This window comes from Psammomys obesus, unplaced genomic scaffold (genome assembly GCF_907164565.1).
Source record: "Psammomys obesus unplaced genomic scaffold, mPsaObe1.curated_primary_1811, whole genome shotgun sequence".
NCBI lineage: Eukaryota > Metazoa > Chordata > Mammalia > Rodentia > Muridae > Psammomys > Psammomys obesus.
In genome coordinates this window covers 5,672,367-5,692,159 of record NW_026596046.1, presented here as the reverse complement: position 1 = coordinate 5,692,159, position 19,793 = coordinate 5,672,367, and the positions used below count along the sequence as shown (strand labels likewise).

Here is a 19,793-nt window from a genome sequence, read left to right as displayed (position 1 = left end):
TGAGCTGCTTTACCTACTTGTTTCCTGTTGCTGACTCTGGAAAGTGTCCTCTCAGAGCTTTCTCTCCTGTCTGTTGCTCACTGGAGCTTGGTATGTACTCCTGGGCACCCCATCACATAGAAAGAGATGCCTCTCCACTGTAATCCTGGGCATATCACTGACAAATCTTGATTCCCTTGGGGATGCCCTCAGGTACTGAGACACTATCCTATGGTACCTAGCCTTTACTATGTCACCCTCTCTGTGCTTTTGGTCCTTTGCTATTGGTGGGGCTCCTATTTATGGCCTCTATCCTAACTTTTCTGCCTCCTATTTGTTATGCTCCTAGGAATTCTTTCCTGCCACCCTTTCTTCAAGGACCTTTCCCTTCCTCTAGCTAGCCATGGGCTCTTCTCATTCAAGAATAGACTTCTGCCTCCTCTCTCCTGCCTCCTCTAATCTCTTCCCCTGCTTGGACTCAGCTCCCATTAAGTGACACCTTACTTTTACAGCATTTATGGCTTGGTCTCCATCCAAGCTTGGCAATCAGTATCACTGGCAAGGAAATGGCACATGTGATTCCAAATGCTCACAGATTGTGACCACTTCTGTTACTACCCAAGCAAACGATTCAAAGCCTCTTATTTCTAAGTCTTCTTTGTGTTCTGTTCTCATATCATCTAAGCCATCTTTGCTCTCTTCTTTTATGTTCCCTCCCCCTGCCTCTGATCACTGGGTTTAGTTTTACAGAGATCTAAATGTCTTTTGGATATAGGCAATATTGAGTAAGTCACCACGTGCTGTTTTATTCTACTAAAAAAGCTGGCTCTGGAGATGACATTGGGTTTGCCAACCTTAGACCCAAGCATGTTCCCTCCAAAGCCTTTGTCTTGGGCCAGGCTAGCCACCTGAGTCTGTGACAGGGAGAAAGAAAACAAAACAGAAAAGCTCAGGAAAAAGACACTATACTCTTGAGATAAACTATTTCCAATAGAAGTCACTAATGGCTAAATGTAATCACAGATGTTTAGCTCTCTGAATATTCTCACCCCACTTTCTTAGTTTTATTTGCTAAAATATTCCCTATTTAAAGTCATGGATGTCTTTAAAGCTTTTGCTGAAATGAAGATTTCTTTATCTCAGGACTTGTAGACCATTAAATATCTCCCACTATATATAGTCTTCTGCATATGTTGTTAAAGTTAAGCCTGAGGCAAGAGACTCAAAAACAAATTTAAAGTAAAATCAAAGTCTGTTTAATGTAACTAATATTCAAAATCAGGTATGTGAAAATAAATAACTCAAGAAGCCAGCTGACAGCCCTCAAACCCCTCAGAAAGATCTGAATATGGCATTTAAGGTGTTTAATGGGAGGGAGAAGCAGGAAAAGAGAAGAGTCTTCTCATGATGGACAGAAATACCAGCTTCTGGCAGCAACCGGAGGCCACCTCCAAAGGGGACAAGATACGAATGGATTCCACCTGGAACCTGCTTCAGTGTGGCAACACCAGTTACTGGGCAAAGAACTGCCTTTTACCTCGCCTACCAACAGGACTCTGCACAAACTATGTAGAGTCTGGACACTGGGCAGTTGACTGTCGCCCTTTGCCTTGCCAAGATGGGTCAGCTTTCAATTAAAGAGTAAACTCAGGTTGGGCATGGTGGCATACGCCTGTAATCCCAGCATTCAGAGGCAAGTGGATCTCTGTGAGTTCAAGGCCAGTCCAGTCTACAGCGTGAGTCTAGGCCAGTCAAGACTACACAGAGAAACCGTGTCGGGGGGAGGGAGGAAAGAAAGCAAACCCAGAGCTAACATGCTGTTGTTACCAACTTTAAAGATTGCCTTTTCAGTGACTACTCTCAATAATCAAGCATCTACACCTGTGTAAATGATTGAATATTTCCAGATAGAGAGGAATAGTAAAAATGTAGAGATTAAGATGGTTGGATGTTTCCAGAATGGAAAGGAAAGGAAAAATAAGGTATATAAAAGTCACGATGGTCTGAGGAGTGATTGAAGGCATCTGAGAAATGTTACTTACGGATGATATACATGTTATTAAAAGTTCAAAGTTCAACACATCAATAAATGGAATTGTGATAAGTTCTTCTATCTTAGTGATAGTTATAAGCACTGGCTGTGAAAGCTTTTTCAATAGTTAATTAAACAACTAAAATTATCATTGTTATAGGCTCAAAATTTGTTCCTTTGATTGTTTTCCTTTTTAAATGTAGACTTAAAAAATGCTTCTCACTGTGCTAGAAATGGCTCTGTCCAATCCATGTCTATTCAGCCTTAAGGTGGTGGTATGAGGGCAGTAGGACAGAGGAAAGAGGATTCACCCTTCTGTCCTAGAACAGTCTTTTGGGCCCTCAAGCTTTCTTCCCCTTTGTTCTCATTCCTGCCAGGAAATGTCTGTCTTATTAGAGATGAGTGCTCGTGTCTGTGTTGATAATTTCTCAGGCTGTTATTTTTGCTGTGGCTCAAAACACGAGTCTGCTCGAACTGTTTGCAGACATTTGCTAATGGCTTTCTGTGCAAGGGCTTTGATACAGATTAAAACAGACAATGGTCCTGCTGATAGATGGAGAGCTTTTATCGCTTTCTGTCAACTTAAAAAATTCCATGTAAGCTTCAGGAGTCGTGACTTGGCCCCACCTATCCCAGCTCCAATGACCTCTGGATCCCTTGTCTGATAAGTACACCTGTCAGGCAGTGGTACTCCCAAAGCTTAAGCTCTCTGACCCTCCGCCTAGCTATGAGGTGGGGCTCTTTCCTCCTTGCCCTGTTGGGTGTTCTCTGTCTTCTTGACCCTCCAGGCAGTGCCAGGCCTAGAAGTTTGAAATGCAGGTTTAAAATAAAGATCCCTTCTCCCGCCACCAGAAGCTCCTTAACTTTACCTTCTGTTTATAGTCTGTATCTACCACAGCAGTTAGCCACTCAGCTGGCAGACACCATCCAGGACTCAACCTTGGCCCTAAGGCTGCTCCCAAACCAGCTCACCTCATTAGCTCTGGTGATCCTACAAAACTGGCAAGCCCTCAACTTGCTGAGAGCCAGAAAAGGAGGCCTGTTGCCTCTTCCTCGATGAAGAATATTGCTATGTGAACCAGCCTGGCCAAGTAGAAGGAAGGACTAACGACTGACAGGAGCTGGCTCATGAACTCCAGCCTTCAGGGACCTACTCCTATGTGGGGCCCTCTCCTTTTGGTCTTCCTTGGATGGAGCTCCTGGGTCCTTCAAGCTCCTTGGCCCACTGATACTATACTTCTTGTAATAACGATTGCTCCTTGTTTGTTCAGGTTCTTTCAGAAAAGAATTGGTAAAATAACTGAATGGTCAGTATGTCAGATGTTCCTGATAGAACTTCTCCAGGACTCTTACCATAGCCTGCCTGTCTGACTCCACACCTATGACTTGCACTCCAGCTTTCTTAAGACCTTCCCATCCCCATGACATTCCCATTCAGTCAGAAGACTACAGTTGTCCCTTACCATCAACAAGAGGCTAGAATGTTAGGTTCAAAGTGGACCCCAAAATGGCAGCACTGATGACAATGTCCTAAATGACAGTCTGGGCTCAGCTCAGGCTTGACTCTGACTAGGTAAATGGATTGCCACCTAAACTCAGCATTCCTCAGAAACCTTGTGAATTAGGTTTTTGTTTGTCAGAAGAGTCTTATACACAAGCCCAATAGACAACTACCTTAGACAATGGGACAATAAGCCTATAACAGATCAAAATCCACGCACTAGCTCCCAGGCCCATGATGTCCCCTGCCCACACTATTCTAGTTCTCAGTATGTTCCAGCTTATACACCTCCTCCTACCTGCAACATACCTCCTTAAAACTGGCAAGGCTACCCACCTTCTGTTCTCTCTGCCCAGCCTGGCAGTTTTGATGCTCCGATACACCTTCCTTTTTACCCACAGAGTTGTCTAGTTTGGTGGTTGTACCTGAGCACTAAATTGAGTCTTCTGGACTCTGCCAGAAGACTGTTGGCAAGTGGCTTAATTGCCTCCATCTTTTCTGAATGAGAGGAGTGAGGAAGCTGGCTGAGAAGAATGTAGACATAGGATACAGAACAGAGAAGAAACAATCACTACGTATCCCCTAATAGCAGATGGGCTTGTGTGGCCCCAGAGCTCACCCCTACCTCCTGACAGGACTACTTGTGGCCAGAGAGGTCACCAAATCTCTCCAGGATGAGTCTGGACTGCCTTGCTCAGGGAAGCTTGATAAATGAGGTCTAGTCAAGTTGGATGAGAACAGCCTTGTTTCTGAGGCCACAACAGTATGAACTAGTGATGTGTTTTAGGCAGCCAAGCTGAGCTGTCTAAGACTAGTCCTCATCTACACCTTGGAATGCACAAACATCTTTGACCAACAGGCAAGGACAGTCTCTGTGATTCCCATTGGAGATACAAGCCGAGGATGAGAAAGACTGAGATGCATGCGTGGAGGGTCGGAACAGTACACCTATGGCTTGCTGACTCCACTCAGTGATCATTGCTCCTCAGGGCTGCAGAGTTCTCTTCAGTGGCTTTGAAGTTAGATTTTTCTACTTGAGATTCACTCTGGTAGCTTCGTGCTGAACTTCACTAACAACCATGTTTCTGTGGTACACAGATTTTGTCTGGGGGTAGGGAATAAACCTCTGGCCTTTATTCTGACACAGGCTGGGGACAGCATGGGCATTTCTGCAGGTACCAGAACCTAGAGGTACAGTTTTCCAGTGGACAGGCTACTTCTTCTCTCAGAAGCCAGAGGCAGAACCAAACTTCCTGCTTGGGACATATTGCCAGGCTTTATGATGAAACCCAAACCAAAATTTCAGGTACCATTTAAAAACATTTTTAGACGTTAGCAACTGATTCTGAAATTTTGTGGTTCGGACTGTGCAGGCCAAGAAAACACAACTGCTTCTGGTCCCCTTGGGTGGAGACACCAGGAGTGTGGAGAGGTTTTCAGTTACTGAGGCCGTAAAGAAGCAAACTTAGTCTCTGTATTCGTGAGGTGCCGAGTGTCTCTCTGCGATAAGCTGGTTCTTACACAGAGCTCAGTCCTCAGTGAAAAGGAATCCTTCAAGGTTTCCATGGGTCAAACAGCAAATAATAATAATAAACTATACTGGATAGCGTTGGTTCAGTACAGAGGTACGCATGCAGGTGCGCATGGAAGGGGCTGCCAGATACCTGAGGGATCATGCTTCACCTGGCTAGGCAGGCTGATTGGCAGCAAGCACCAAGGTCCACTGATTTCCATTCCCCGGCACTGGGGTTACAAGCGAAACTGTACATACCCAGTCTTCAGAAAGAGGCATCGTTTAGAGAAACATCCAGTTGCCGTCGGGCCTTCCTTGCCCCTGGAGGTGCTGACTCCACAGCTCTCCAGCGTCTGTCTCAAGGACTCCCGCCCTCTCTACCCTGCATCGTCTAGGCTCTTCCCTGAGAACTGAATGGCACTTCACAGGCCTTGAAATGGGGGTGCCTCAACCTAGCTCCCAGACTTGTGAGGCTTTTGTGATGGGTACCTACGTGCTTAGGTTCATGGCAGTTTGCTGGGGTACCACAAGCACGCGGCAAAGGGCAGCCGGGCTGGTGAGAACACCCACTGTGTGCACTTCGGGCTGCGTTTGATTTGCTTCCGGGTGCATATGCCACAGTGGGTGGGCCCTGTGCCGGTGCCGCTGGCTGGAAAGAGCAGGATGGATGGATGCCGGGTCAATAGTGAGTACAGCACTGAGGAGAGAACTTGCCTCGTTAGGATTCTCCAGCAGAATGGGAGCTCATGCTAGCTCACACTGCCGTGGCAGGATGGGAGTCCAGCACGCTGTTCTCACCTTAGACCAGTCCCCGGTTTTCCACTCATAGCAGCCGGAGTAATCCTCACAGGCCTCCTCTGCTTTTGGCCTTGTGGACGCATCGCACTTCCCTTGGGAGTTGGTGCACGTCACAGTCCGTTTCTGGATTCCTTTGCCACAGTTGGCAGAGCACTGCAAGGCACAGCAGGGGGGTTTAAATACATTCTAATTCAGCTCAAGTCACTTAAAGCCACTGAAGTCTGTTGGGGTTGGTCGGGTGCTATGTCTTTTAATGCTAATACTGCCCCCCCCCCCCAACCTGGTCCCTGCTTGGATGAATACATTCTCACATATCCTGGTCCTTATATCAACCTTGCCTAAGAAATTATTCCTGTTTGACCAATAAAAATCTAACACCTGGGCAGGACAAAGGTGAGGTGGGCAGAGCTAAGGTTCAAGGACTTGAGAGAGGATCTTTGAAGGAGACAGAAGGAAGAGGAGAGGAAGGAGGAAGCCGCCATGGATTACATGGAAAAAGAACTACGGGGACCAGGATGGAGACTCCAAGAATGGTGTGGAAAGGAGTGATCAGATGAATAATAAGCAAATATCTATGAACTATTTTCAGCAATTGAAGTACCCACTGTGCGCCAGGCCCAGAGTGGGGAAGCAGACATGATACTATGTAATCCAGCCTCAAATTCATGTTCTTCACAGTCTTCCTAAACCCTCAGGGGACCCCGGCCAGGTGACCAGGAATGGTACAGGAAGAACTCATGGTACTCAGGTGGTCAAATGAGGGAAATGGGATGTAACAGCCAGTCGCCAGGTCTAAAAGATCAATGCAGGGCAGGAGTTCAATGGGCAAACATAACATGACCTGGCAGGAGAAGCAGGGGCCAGCTGGAGCCAGGTGAGGCTCTGGCAGCAAAGGAGTCTGAGCTAGCTGGCCTCCCGAGATACAAGGAAAAGATCTCCGTCAGAAAAGGAGGCAACAGTTAGAAGCCATGGGCGTTTCTCATAAGGTAAGGTCTCAGGATTTCAGCCAAGAATGGAGATGGCAACAGTCCACACAGTAGTTTCCTTCCTTTATTAGGAAGATACTGCAAGGAATAGCTTGAAGAGGGCATCTGGGTGGAGCCTGAGGGTCACAGATGATGATCAAGCCCTCAAGAGCTCAAGGCTCCAGTGTCCTCAGGCAACAAGAGGGAGCGCAGGAGGCTCTGGCAGAGGATCCAGTTTGGTTTCCTGCACCCACACAGAGGCTCACAATTGACGGTAACTCCAGTTCCGGGGGGATATGATGCCCTCATCTGGACTCTGAATACACCGTCACATGTGTGGGGCACATCCATACCCTCAGGTGCATCTGTACACATAAAGTTTTAAATAAAAGAGTTCATAGGAGGAAGGCAGTTAGGTAACATTTTAGGATAAACATCAATTACAGAAATGTCAGGAATAATGCTTATCCTTTGTGTGAGTGTGTGTGTATGAGTGTGTGTGTGTGTGTGTGTGTGTGTGTGTGTGTGTGTTCTGAACATGCTGGAACTTTCAGAACGTTGAGTTCATTGTCAGGAAGCCCAAGGTCCTGAAGTCTGCTGTGGAGTGGCCTCCCACATCACTGCCATGACCTGGAAATGGAACCTGGGTCCTCTGTAAGAGCCTCCTGCGCTCTTAACCACTGAGGCATCTCTCCAGCCCTGTGTAAACTCTTCCTTCCGTGGTGCTTTGAAACTAATCTTGACTCGTTTCCGAAGGCACACACGCGCCTCAAAACAGGCTGTGGGGTCACCTAGAAGAGCTGGGGAGGCACACGCGTGTGTGCGTGTGGCACTGGTAAAGGGCTAGTTGAAACAGACCTCAGACTTCAAGACACTGGGTCTCCCCACCCAGGGAGGCCACTGAAGGGAACCAGGTCACTGTAGTCACGGTTTCTGCACTGAAAGCCTGGCCCTTTTCTCCATGTGGCAGTGTTTCTCCATGTACAAATTTCCCGACCACTTTGGCAACTCCACCTTTATCACTGAACTTGTGGATTGTATCCTGGTACCTGTGCCCACAGCACTAGCTCTTCAGCAACTACAGGGCCAAGTTACCCTCTCTGCCTGAGGTCAGGTCCCGTGTTTTCCTACTCTAGGCTGTGTTTCTGGCTGCTCTCTGGCATTTTAATCACCGCCGTCCAGCTGTGGACAAGGCCTGGCTCTCCCTTCTTTGATTAGTAGCTCATTCCCTTGAGGCTCTCAGCCCTGAGGAAGGGCAGGCGCAGCGGCATGTTGCCTTTAATGGGCCCATGAAGGTGAGGCTTGGTCTCTCTTCTCCTCAGGATGGGCCCAAGAAGCTGGAGAACTCCCAGTAACTTTTTATTTCCTTCTGATATTTGATCCTCCTCCCAGTAAAACCACAAAGAAGCTAGGGAGAAGGTGGCTGGTGGGGCTGACCAATACTGCTGGGTGAATAAAGTTTCCAAGTCTCTTCTCCCATGAGAAAATGAAAGATGGTTCCTAGCAGAAGGGACGCTGGCACACAGTAGAGGACAGAATACTGGCTTTCTGGACTGTTCCAGGGATCATGAGATTCTGTGTTCTAGGCACTAGGCATTAGATGGACCGGAGTGGACACTGGCTCAGGATTAGTATCAGGCGTGTGCAAAAGAGATGGGCGGGGAGGAAAGTCTTTACATCCTGCTCTGGTGGGTCACGCTTCCCATGTGGTGGCCTTCCTTCTGGTGATGAGACTTTCTTTAGGTAAGAAAGGATTTTATTTTTACCATGGGGAAGAGTCTGAGTGGAAAATGTGGGGATTTGATCTGATTCAAGCACAGATCTTGTTTGATTGAGATGAAGGTGGCCAATGCCGTAGAAGCAATCACCTATCCTGCGGGAGAGGGGAGGGGTCGTTCACATGCCTCTACCTCAATATAGAGAAAGAATCCCCACAAATAATAAACCAGAAGCCTAAGAGTACATAAAGAAAAAAATCAACCCATTTTAAACCTTCCCCTTTTCATCAAATATCACAAAGGGCAGGATAAGAACTCTGGTCCTTAAATGGGTACATTTCAGAATTTTTCTGAAATTAAACTTTCAGAGCAGCCAATGGCAGGTTTTCTGTTCATTAGAAATGGGCCAAATACTTTTTTATTCAAAATAATTCTGTTTGGCAATCAAAGAGAACTCTAAAAATATTTTCCATACTGAAGAGTGTTTTGGATCTAGCCTCTTTAAGTTTCCTAGACCCCTCCAGGTTTGGTGGAACTCAAGGAATCCCGTTTATTTAGCTATTTTTTGTTTGTTTTATATCCAGACAATCAACATAATTGCAATGTCAAGGCAAAGCCCTGAAAGATAATATCACCAAAGATAAAACAGTATTTCCAGGACAGGCTTTCCTCCTTAGAACTTAGGCCTTGATTGACCTCTTTTCAACATGTCTTTTGGTGTGAGATTTGTAGCTCTGACTTGCCTACCAAAGGCTGTTCCTCCCGGCATCTGACTTTTGCAACTTTTGAAAGGCTTCTTTGGCTCTGCAGGGATGACTTTGAAATAGGCTACTCAAATGGACCATATTACAATCCAACCACATCTGAAGAAAAACAAAAAGGCCAGTGGGTGATTTGTATGCATGCACATACATGCATTAATCGATCATCTGTCCTTCTGTCATCTCTGGGTGGGAATTTGCACATGAAATGGAGTTGGATATCACTTTCCCTGTAGCGTACCTATCCATCCTCAAAACCATATTATGCACGTTTGTCTGTTTTTATTCATGTTGCTATTTTAGATGGAGCTTAAGGAAATAGGAACTGGAAGTCACTTGTGAGCTGGTCATGGTGCAGGAGAGGACTGTGGTACATGGGATGAGTTACAAATGCCCTGGAGCAGATGGCGCACAGCGGGCCCTGTGGTTAAGGCCTATAGGCCCTTGCCTGGCTTCAGCCTCAGTGGCGAGCCCAGGCACTCACTCACCTCCGACCACTCTGAGGCCTCCCAGATAGACAGGCAGTCCTGGCCTTCACAGCTCTGTACTGGTGTCGGCCGGGGTTCTGAGCAGTAGAGGGGCCGAGTCGTGACATGTGTGCCGTTCTGTAGCTGGTACATGCAAGTCACCTCCCGATGTTGGATGCCCTTCTCACAGGTTGCCGAGCAGGGGCTCCACTGACCGGCCACCCACCTGCCCATAGGGAGAAAAGACAGTAAGAAAAATCCTGGCAGTGGGTGAGTGGGGAAAGAAACAGATCTGGGAAGCTTTGTCCTCAATTCTGGAGATAGTTCCAGAGCTTCAGACAGAGAGTGACCGGAGCTGCCATCCAGTTCAGTGGGCCCTTTGGTTTGGGAACACGCTTAGTTCGATGGAGTAGGAGTGGACTCGAAGCTGGCCATGTGCCAACAGCAGCTTAAAAAGAGCCATGTGTGTGTGCAAGAACATGTATACACATGTGTTGGTGTATGTGTGCAGGCCAGAAGGTATTGTCCTCCATTTCTTTTCACCTATGCCTCACAGGCAGGGTCTCCTCTTGAACTGTGGGCTAACATTTTGGCTAGGTTAGAAGCCAGAAAGTGCCAGCAATCTTCCTGTCTCCATCTCCCCCTGGAGCTGTAATTATGGGTATTTGCAGTGACATTCACCTCGTTATGTGGGTGCTAGGATGCAAATTCTGATCTTCGTATTTGGGGAACAAGCCTTCTTAATCACTAAGCTCTCTCTCCAGCCATCCCCTCCCCCAAATCCAACAGACACTTTCAAACTGGTTGATTCTGTTTCCTGTCCTCTGCCATGAGAACCCAACACTGTTTTAAGGCACTGTGGTGTTTGTTACCACAGCATTAGCTGACTGATACAGTCTGCACAAAATTCTCTCCAGTGCCTGAATGCGTACACCAAGACCAGGTCCTCCCTGCTTTCCATGGCCTGAGGAGCCTGTAACTAGAGACAGCAACTCCTGGTGATGACATCTTGTTGGCCACTGGGAAATGGTGCTGAGGCTGGCACTTGAAAATGCTTTTTAAAAACTGTCCACCCAATCCACTGTTTCAATCATCTGTAAACGTGCATCTCTCTGTTCCCACTTAAGATATGTGCTAAGCATCCTACAGGGTCACTGTGCCACATATGTAAACGTGTCAAAGTTTATATGGAGGACATATTTCTGTTTCTCTAACAAATACTCCAATGAGGCATAAGGAGAAAATGAGTTTCTACATCCTTTACCATTTTTGTTATTGCTTTTTCTTTTTCTTTCTTTCTTTCTTTCTTTCTTTCTTTCTTTCTTTCTTTCTTTCTTTCTCTCTCTCTCTCTCTCTCTCTCTCTCTCTCCCTCTCCTTCCTTCCTTCCTTTTTTTATTTTTTGGCAGCTGAAAACAATCATTTCATTTCACAGGAAGAACTATGGCTGCAGAAGGCCTTCCTCCACTCTCTTAAGCATTTAGAAATGACTGTACCATCAACACTGCAGTGCAGTCGAAGTTTCAAATCCTCAAATTTAGGGAAGGTGCTCTGTAGTAATTTATACTACAACTATAGCTTAGGTCATTTTTTTTTTCACTTGTGGCCCCTAAAAACTTGACAGGCACATAACACTTATTAACCAAGTGGTTTGATAGCCTTTCCAAGCCTTAGAGCGAGATGGAAATCTACTACATAGGTCTCCCCTGGGCTCTAGGAAGAGCTGGCAATCATTGGCGATCCTGGGCACCACCCCAGTCTCTGTCTTCCTCTTCACACGGAGTTTCTCCCTGTGACTGCCCAGCTACCTTCTCATGAGGACATCAGATGGGTGGCCCACCCTACTCCAGCATGACCTCATCTTGATTAATTACATCTGCAGTGACCTTATTTTCAAGTAGGATCACCTCTTAGCCTTCTGGGTATTAGGACTTTAACATATTTGTCTTTACAAAGAGGCTGCAATTCAACCCACCATACAACTTTAGTTCTGTTTTCAACTTAACTCACCTGTACCATGTAACCCAGCATGTTCCCAGGCCCAAGAGAATAGGATGTGGGCATCTGGTGGGCCATTAGACCCTTTTCTACAGACTCATCTCATCCATAACCTTGAGAATTTTCAGCTTCCATTCACTACTTTTTACACTAAGAATCAAACCCAGGGCCTTGTACATACCAGTCAAGGCACTCTGACAGTGATCCAGCACCAACTCCCTTCACCTTCATAATAAACAATAAACATAGTTATTTGTTTTTTACTTTTTAATTAATTAATTAATTAATTAATTAATTAAGAGTCTTTCTATATGGCTCAAGTTCAGTTTGAACTTTCAGTCCTGCCACTTCACTTGATTAAGCGCTCAGATAGGTGTGTGCCACCTGTGATGTGGTTGAAAGTTAAACTAGACAAAGGACTTTTGAGTTCGCTTGAAAAAATGATCGCGCTGTCACAGAAATGATGGGGCTGTCGGAGGTGGAGTGTCCCGACACAAGTACTTGGTGATGAATATGCAGCAGATCTCAAATGAGATGACCAAAAAGAAGACACACACACTTCTAGACACTTCCAGTCAGAGTGACATGCAGTATCTCTAAGACATTCCAGCCAACAAAGGAGGTATCTAGGAGGCTTGTGGTTCACCTCATGCACTTCAGGGTGGGGGATGAGGAAGGGTCTGGGATTCACAAGCAATTGGAACATGCACAACATTTGTTCAAAAGTCAAGAATCAAGACACCTGCATGTGATTTCATGGGCTAGTTGTAGAGTTGGGCACATTCCAGGCGCAGTGTCACAGAGGCCACACAGAGAATCCCACAGCATAGAGTGGATGACCCAATCCACTCCAGCCATCCCAGGCCAGGCCACAGCCACCGAGATAGTCAGCATGCTCAGTCCCAGCCTGGTTGAACCAAATGCAGGCGCGCCGAGTCAGCCTTACTCTGTGTCACCCCACTCTCCAGGACTGGGATATTTCACTCAGCATGGTAGCCTTTAGGAGGCCCTGTTGATGAGAAGGGCAGGCACTTATCTGCAGCCTCACTTCTGCCCGGTATATTCCATTGACAGGCTCTCCCCACCTGACTGCTGACCCCGCTCCTTTTGCCAATCTTACTTTGAACTTCAGGCCCCAGTGCAAGCTGCATTTCCCCTGTAGCCAACTTACACAGAAATAAAAACAAAACAAAACAAAACAAACAAACAAAAACTGTCCTGAAAAACCAATCCAACCAAAACAAAACAAAACAAAACAAAACAAAACAAAACAAAACAAAAAAAAGTGTCCGCAAAGACTTGAGCATCTACAGATTTAGGTAGCTGAGGGGGTCCTGAACTCTGTTCCCTCAAACACACAGAGGGGTTGCTGCATAGGCTCCCAGAGTAAGTAATTCTCACTTTGGTTTCCACCAAGACCTTCTTGCTCATGATCCCTAACCCAGGGCTCCAACTCAGATAGCACCCCAAGCTCCCAAAGGCACTATGCAGCTCTTCCCCTCAGTGGCCAGTGGTGCACCATCTTCATATGAGGGCCCTCCAATAATTGGGCACCACAGACTGTGTGGGCCAGGCTGGCCTAGAACTCAGAGTTTACTCACAGAGGCCCGCCTTTGTCTCCTGAGTGCTGGGATTAAAGGTGTGTGTCATCACCACTCAGCTCATGATTCTTCTTTAAAATTAATACTTCAGTTTCAATTAAGAGTCTGTTCTGTCAGGTGGAGAGTTGTCTGCTATGTAGGAAGGAAAGCCCCAAGATTGGAGCTTAAGAGTGTAAGTATTTGGGGATAGATAACAGTTATGCCTCTGAAGGGGACAAGGTGTGAGAGGCAAGGCTATGAAAAGTGGGAGGAGCATACAAAAGTGACCTAAGAAAGGGAGCCATCTGCAGTGTGGGGATTGGGTGGACTGAGTAACATTCTCTGGGTTTGGTTATGAGACAGATTGTGGGTGGGGTGAGGCCTGGGAAGAAACAGTAACACTGGTGGTGTTGTACAACAATTTCCTAAAATTTTATCTTGGGAGCTTATGACTGAGTTCTAAAAGGAAGCTCAGTAAGAATCAGAAAGTACACAGTTTATCTCAGGAAGTTCCTGAAACTGAGCAGACACACAAAGCTCCAGTTTTCCCAAGGTTATACAAGCAGTAAAGACTGCTGAGAGATATCCTTAGATGAGCCAAACTCCCTAGAAGAGATACCCTCCAGCCTACTGAGCCTCCTATAGGCTGTGCAGTAGGGTCCTGGTTCCTAGCTTTTGGGAGCTGTCACTCAAGCTGGGGTAGGCTTTAATGATTCATTTGTCTTTAGGTCATTTCTGCTCCTGTAAGTAACACCAATAAGCTCATTGGTTTGCCAAGTTGGGCTTTGGTGGTATCCATATTTTGGACTGGTGTTGATTCCCTATTTGAGCTGAATAGTCCTTTGTCCAGACCTCTTCAGGAATAGTGTCGCACAACAAGTAGGCAGGGCTCAGTGAGGGTAAAGAAGCAAGGCTGATCTGCACGCCTTTATGGCCAGCTCTACAGACCTTCCTCACTGGGTCTCATTCAACTCTGAGAAAGGCCTGACAGTGTGGTCTGGTAAAGAGTGTGAATCATGACTTCAGGGTGGTCTGGAAGTGGAGACAACAGCACAGAGGCTTGGGAGAGTCTGGTCATGCATACAGAGTGCACAAGGACAGAGTGACAAAGGGACAGAGAGTGAGGGGAAGTGTAAAAGAGTGGTAGATGGGAGGCATGCGGATCAGCCAATGGTAAAAGCAAGTGTTAGAGAACATGCTGGAAGGCTCGTCTCTATCTGGCTTTGATCTATCCTCTTCCTGCTACAGCCTCTCAAGTAGCTGGGATGACGGGCATTCTCCCCCACAGCCACCTTTGGGCTCTCTTTTTCATCATGTAAACGCCCTTCCATCCATGGCATTTAACTCACTGAACCTCATGCCGTGACTGCACGAGATGCTGAAGTATTAGAGCCAGACACTCTCAGCCTCTCACACAGTACCTGGGTCTGATGGGCACACACTCAACTTCTCAGTCCCCAGCTTGCCTGCTGGACGACCCAAAGGGGCCACACTCTGCCCCTTCTTTACAAAACATTGGCAACTGCTTGCCCTTCGAAGGTTTGTTGCTAGTTTGGCTGACATGACCTTTGCTGAGGGCCTGACAACCTAGAGAGTGTGCCATGCCTCAGGCTTGACAGATAAGGACTATTCTCACTGTGTAACTATTATTTTAAAATGTAGACTTTATTTCTGTCAAGAGGAGCTCTGGCCTCCCAGGAGCCCCTGGACAGGTCATCTGGGTGGCCATTCTGAAGCAAGAGGAAGATGAACAAGGTCCCCTGAAATTACTTTTTCCTCTAAGTCTTAATAAGTTTGCATGTCTCAGATGGGAGGAGCAGGTATAACAACAGGAGGCCCCTGCTTGAGGACTATAGCTACTACAGTCAGGGCGTCCTATTTACTTCCTTTGAGCTTTGGGCTCCTCCACGCGTGGGGCAACAGCAGAGTCGTTTGGAAATTACTTGAACACACCAAGCAAAACTTCTGGAAGGTGTTTGGCACAGAGAGGTCTGCGGGAATGTGAGTCCATTTTCCCTGACCCGGGACTTCTGTCCCCTGGTATGAATGTCCAGCTCAGAGGAAGCCAACACTTTGCTCTGTTTTGCTGTGGTGACAAGGTCCTTTGGGGGACACGTGAGGCTTTGTTCACTCTGTGTGTTGTGAGCCTGGGGGACAGGATGTGCAGAGTCTTGCCAAGGGCCTTCCCTCCCTGTCTACCACCAGCCAACACCACGAGGACCATGTGCAGCCCCCAGCCCTCCCATCTGCTCAGGGCTGTGTCCCTCTCTCATCTCCTGGCAGATTGGAGCTAGTGACTCTGGTGAGAACAGTCAGGCAGCTTTCACATATGCCATTTATAGTTTCTGAAGACAGGAGATGGCTTTTATTAAACAGATGTGTGGGAAGGAGGGACAGCGAGGAGGTGCAACAGTGACCTAAGGAGCCGGGATGTTCTCCCAGGGGAATCACCAGGGCCCCTTTACGGCCGCACATGAGGCTTCAATTCTGCCTCTCTCCACGTAAACTCAAGAGTTATGAGTTCTCATATACCGTTCCCTGAAAAGTAATATTATTCACATATTTGTTTTTTAAAAGAGGAAATGAAAATCTGACGTGCATCATGCTGGCCTGTGGATATGAGCTCTCCTGGAATCAGGCATTTCTGCTTGTAGAGAGGCCCAGCATATCTTGACATTCTCCTTGGAATGGCCAACAATGAGCACTCTCGAAGGAAACAACCTGCAGCCCTGAATTCTGAGTTTAAAAAGCCTGTGCCTACTGGATCCTAAGCTTGAAAAGGTGGGGCTTGGCAGAATCTGTGATCTTTTAATGCCTTTTGCTCTTAGACAGTTATGGTTATTTCTTATTTGTTGGACAAAGAATGAGTAAGTAAAGAAAAAAGGGGGGAGACAAGAAAGAGGATGAAGGGGGTCAGGAGGGAGGGAAGGAGAGAGGAAGTTGGACAGTTAATCTGTTTGTCAATACTTTGTTAAACTATACTTTATGGAAAATAGTTTTTTTTTTTCTTTTCTCCTTTTTTTTTTTTTTTGAGACAGGGTTTCTCTGTGTAGCCTTGGCTGTCCTGGGCTTGCTTTGTAGAGTAGGATGGTCTTGAACTCACAGCGATCTGCCTGCATCTGCCTCCCGAGTGCTGGGATTACAGGCGTTTGCTACCATGCCTGGGAAATGTTTTGACAATAGTTTCTCCAGACATTACACAAGCTGTGTGCTAAGTAAATTTCTAAACCCCTGTCAAGATTTAATGTAGTTGACTTATTTTATAGGTGGGGATACTGAGGCACCATGAGGCTCAGTGGCTCGCTCAAGGCCACTCACTAATGACTGCCATATGCACTCTCCGGAAGTCTCAGCAGGACTCAGCTCACTTCACACACAGTTCACTCATTGAAAGAGAATCTTCAATATACTCAATTATTAAACCTCCACCATCTAATTTTGGAACATTTTCATCACTTCCACGAGAAACTCATACTCCTTAGCTGTCATCCCCAAGACCCAGCCATCTATCCTAGTCCCAAGTAGTCACTAATTAATCTTCTGATTCTACACACTTCCCTGTTCTGGAAATTTTATTCAGTTAGTGTCACAAGGACGTGAGGCCCAATGCATTTGGCTTCTTTCAGTTACTGTGTGTTTTCACAGTTTATCCAGGTCATACCATGTATCTATGCTTTATTCCTTTTTATTACCAAATAATGTTCCACTATGTGGATATACCACATTTTATTTACCCATTCATTGGTTGACAGAGATTTCAAAGGCATTCTATACTTCTATACTTTGTATATTATGATTTATACTAACATTCATGGGGACGTACATTCCCATTTTTATTGGGGTATACCTAGGAGAATTATTGTATCAAATGGTAATTCTGCACTTTCCAATTTGAGGAGTGCTAGTCTGTTTTCCAAAGCAGTTGTACCATTTTATATTCCCAACGTCAAGGTATGAAGGCTCCAAAATTTCCATATCCTTATGAGTAACCTCACGGTCTTTTCTGATTATACAAGTTAGTCAGTGTGGAGTGGCCTCTCCCAATGTATCCATTCTTATGTTTATTGTGGCCAAGTGTATGTGACATAAAAGTTACCCCTTTTAACTGCTTCTAAACCCACAGTTCTATGATTTTAAATAAACCCACAAAATCCTAGCATCGCCACCAACACTCTTTCCCTTTTCTCATCATCTCAAAGTGAAACTGCACCTGAACAATAACTTCCCTTCCTCCCAGCCCTGCTCTGTCCTCATCCTCTGTGGATTCACTGCCAAATGGGCCTTACAAAAGTGGTCCAATACAGCACTGGCTCTCTGACGTCACTTCCTATGAAATCTTACAGGTCCACCTGTGTTGCAGCATGTGAATCATTGTTTCCTTTCTAAGGCCAGACATAGAAATCAATTAGGGAAGAGACAAATGGCCCAATCAGATAGTGGGCAAAATGAGGGGATGAATCAGAAAAGAAATACAAATGCTGGATAAACATAAAAATAGGCAGGTTGACACAGGGCAATAAAAAAAAAATCAAATTTTCATCACTTCCTGTCCATAAAAGAGTAACACTGGAAAAAGTAACCAAGCCATATTTATCTGTTAATGGCGAGATGGGAGTTCCTGCTTCATGTTGGGGACACTGTACAGTGGTCACATTTTACCTGTGAGGGGCAGCCGCCAAGGGCCAGCCCACTGTGGCCTGGTGCTGGCCCTCCTCCGTCTTAACAGGCGAACTCCAGAGAGTTCTTCTGAGCTTTCAAATTTTGGACTGTAAAACCTTAAGCCATCTGTGTGGGCCAAGTTGTGTCTGCTGAGAAATCTGGCCCTGTGGCCTCCAGTCTGGGACTTTACACTTAAATCTCCCAAGTTGGCAGCTGTCGACTTTCTGACCCAATGCCTCAAAGGCCAGAGGGGCATCACCCTCATCTCCCACCACAAGGAGGCATGGTACCATTGCTTGTCATATGCCAGTCTCTCAGTTTCTTCTTGGCTTTGATCCCTGACTCATTTCTATGAGACACGGACGATGCTATTTTTGTCTTCAGGTTGGCTTAACAGATTAGGCTAAAGCATTCTGCTCTAAAGATCTTAGAGGGAAAACAACAACAAAAAAGTTCCCTCAGATGAATGGTGAGACACGGTTTCCCCAGGATGTACACTGGATGATACCCAGTAGAAAGGAATACTAAATTTCCGAACTCACATTGCTGCAGGCAACACCCCAGGCCCAATTAATACCAGGGGAGGTTCCCACACAGCTGCCACAACTGCCTGGCCCCATAAAATTATTTAACATGAAAAGATGCAGGCAGATCTTCTCAGCATTCCGCCCCGCGGCAGTTCTGATTTGGCTATGAAAAGACTCAGAATTTTACAAGACTCAGGAAATGTTCCTATGGGGAGTTCTCAAGGGCTAGAGTGTGCCAGCTCTGCTGCTCCTGGAAGTGGGGCTGGAGTGGAGGGTTATTCCAACTGTGGGCTCTGGAGGTCCCGAGGCTCACACCCCTGCCCCAGCTGATGCTCTGCAAGGGTTATGGCGCACAGCTGTAAGGGTAAGGGGTTTGTGCTGTGCCACTCTATTCTTAATACATGTATTGTAAGCCACACACCCATTCCTGACTCCCCCACAGCATCCATTCACAAGGCAGCAAGTCTCTAAGTCTCTAGACCCATTGGTCTAGTTTGAATCCCCAATGTCTATTAATGTGCCATCACGTTAGAAGTGGTAGCTGGTGGTCATGGCTTCTAAAGGCCATGTGGGTGGCGAACCTGAAAAAAAAAAAAAGGCCCCGAGGTGACAGGCAAGCTGGGTGGAGCCATGTGGACACAGCTGGTGCCTGGAGATCTCAGCCCTGAGTCAGAGGCTGGCACTGGGCAGTGTCGACCTTTTCCTTTGACTACACCGAGCAAGGATGTCTGGTGAGCATGACACGTCACCAAAGACCTCAGTGCAGATGGCAGTGGGGACACTTGTGACCCTGAAGGCCCCTCCTTGTTGTCCTGTGTTTATTCACTCACTCCCCTGGGATGGGGGCTGCTTACCATTTGGGTCTTCTGTTTCCCCAGACCCTCTTCTAAAGGAGATCACCACTATCTTCAGTTCAGCCATTAGCTCTTCTGTTAGCATGGAGGTTTTTTTTTTTTTTTTTTTTTTTTTTTTTTTTTTTAACAGAAAATGTGGTTCTTGGAGTTGGGGAGATGGCTCAGACAGTGAAGTGCTTGCTGTACAAATCTGGGGAATGAGCACCCACATAGAAACACAGGTGTGGTCCTGCATGCAGGGAAAAGGGCAGAAGAGGATCCTCGTAAATCCAGCTAAGACAGTCTACCCACAGCAACAAGCTCTGGGCTCAGTGAGAGGCCCTGCTGCAAAGAATAAAGTGGAGAGGAAGACACCTGATGCTAACCTCCAGCCTTTGCTGGTTCACATACTTGTAACACACACACACACACACACACACACACACACACACACACACACACAC

General features: G+C 46.5%; 1 protein-coding gene across 1 annotated transcript in view; it reads right to left on the bottom strand.

Moving 5' to 3' along the window:
* Positions 1–19,793, bottom strand: part of Adamts17 (ADAM metallopeptidase with thrombospondin type 1 motif 17) — a 298,959-nt gene that overhangs the window by 14,583 nt on the left and 264,583 nt on the right. Inside the window, exons 20-21 of the mRNA XM_055623484.1 lie at positions 9,756–9,960; positions 5,824–5,976 (exon numbers count right to left, since the gene is read on the bottom strand). Of these exons, the coding sequence (XP_055479459.1) occupies positions 5,824–5,976; positions 9,756–9,960 (358 nt within the window). The remainder of the gene's footprint in view (positions 1–5,823; positions 5,977–9,755; positions 9,961–19,793) is intronic.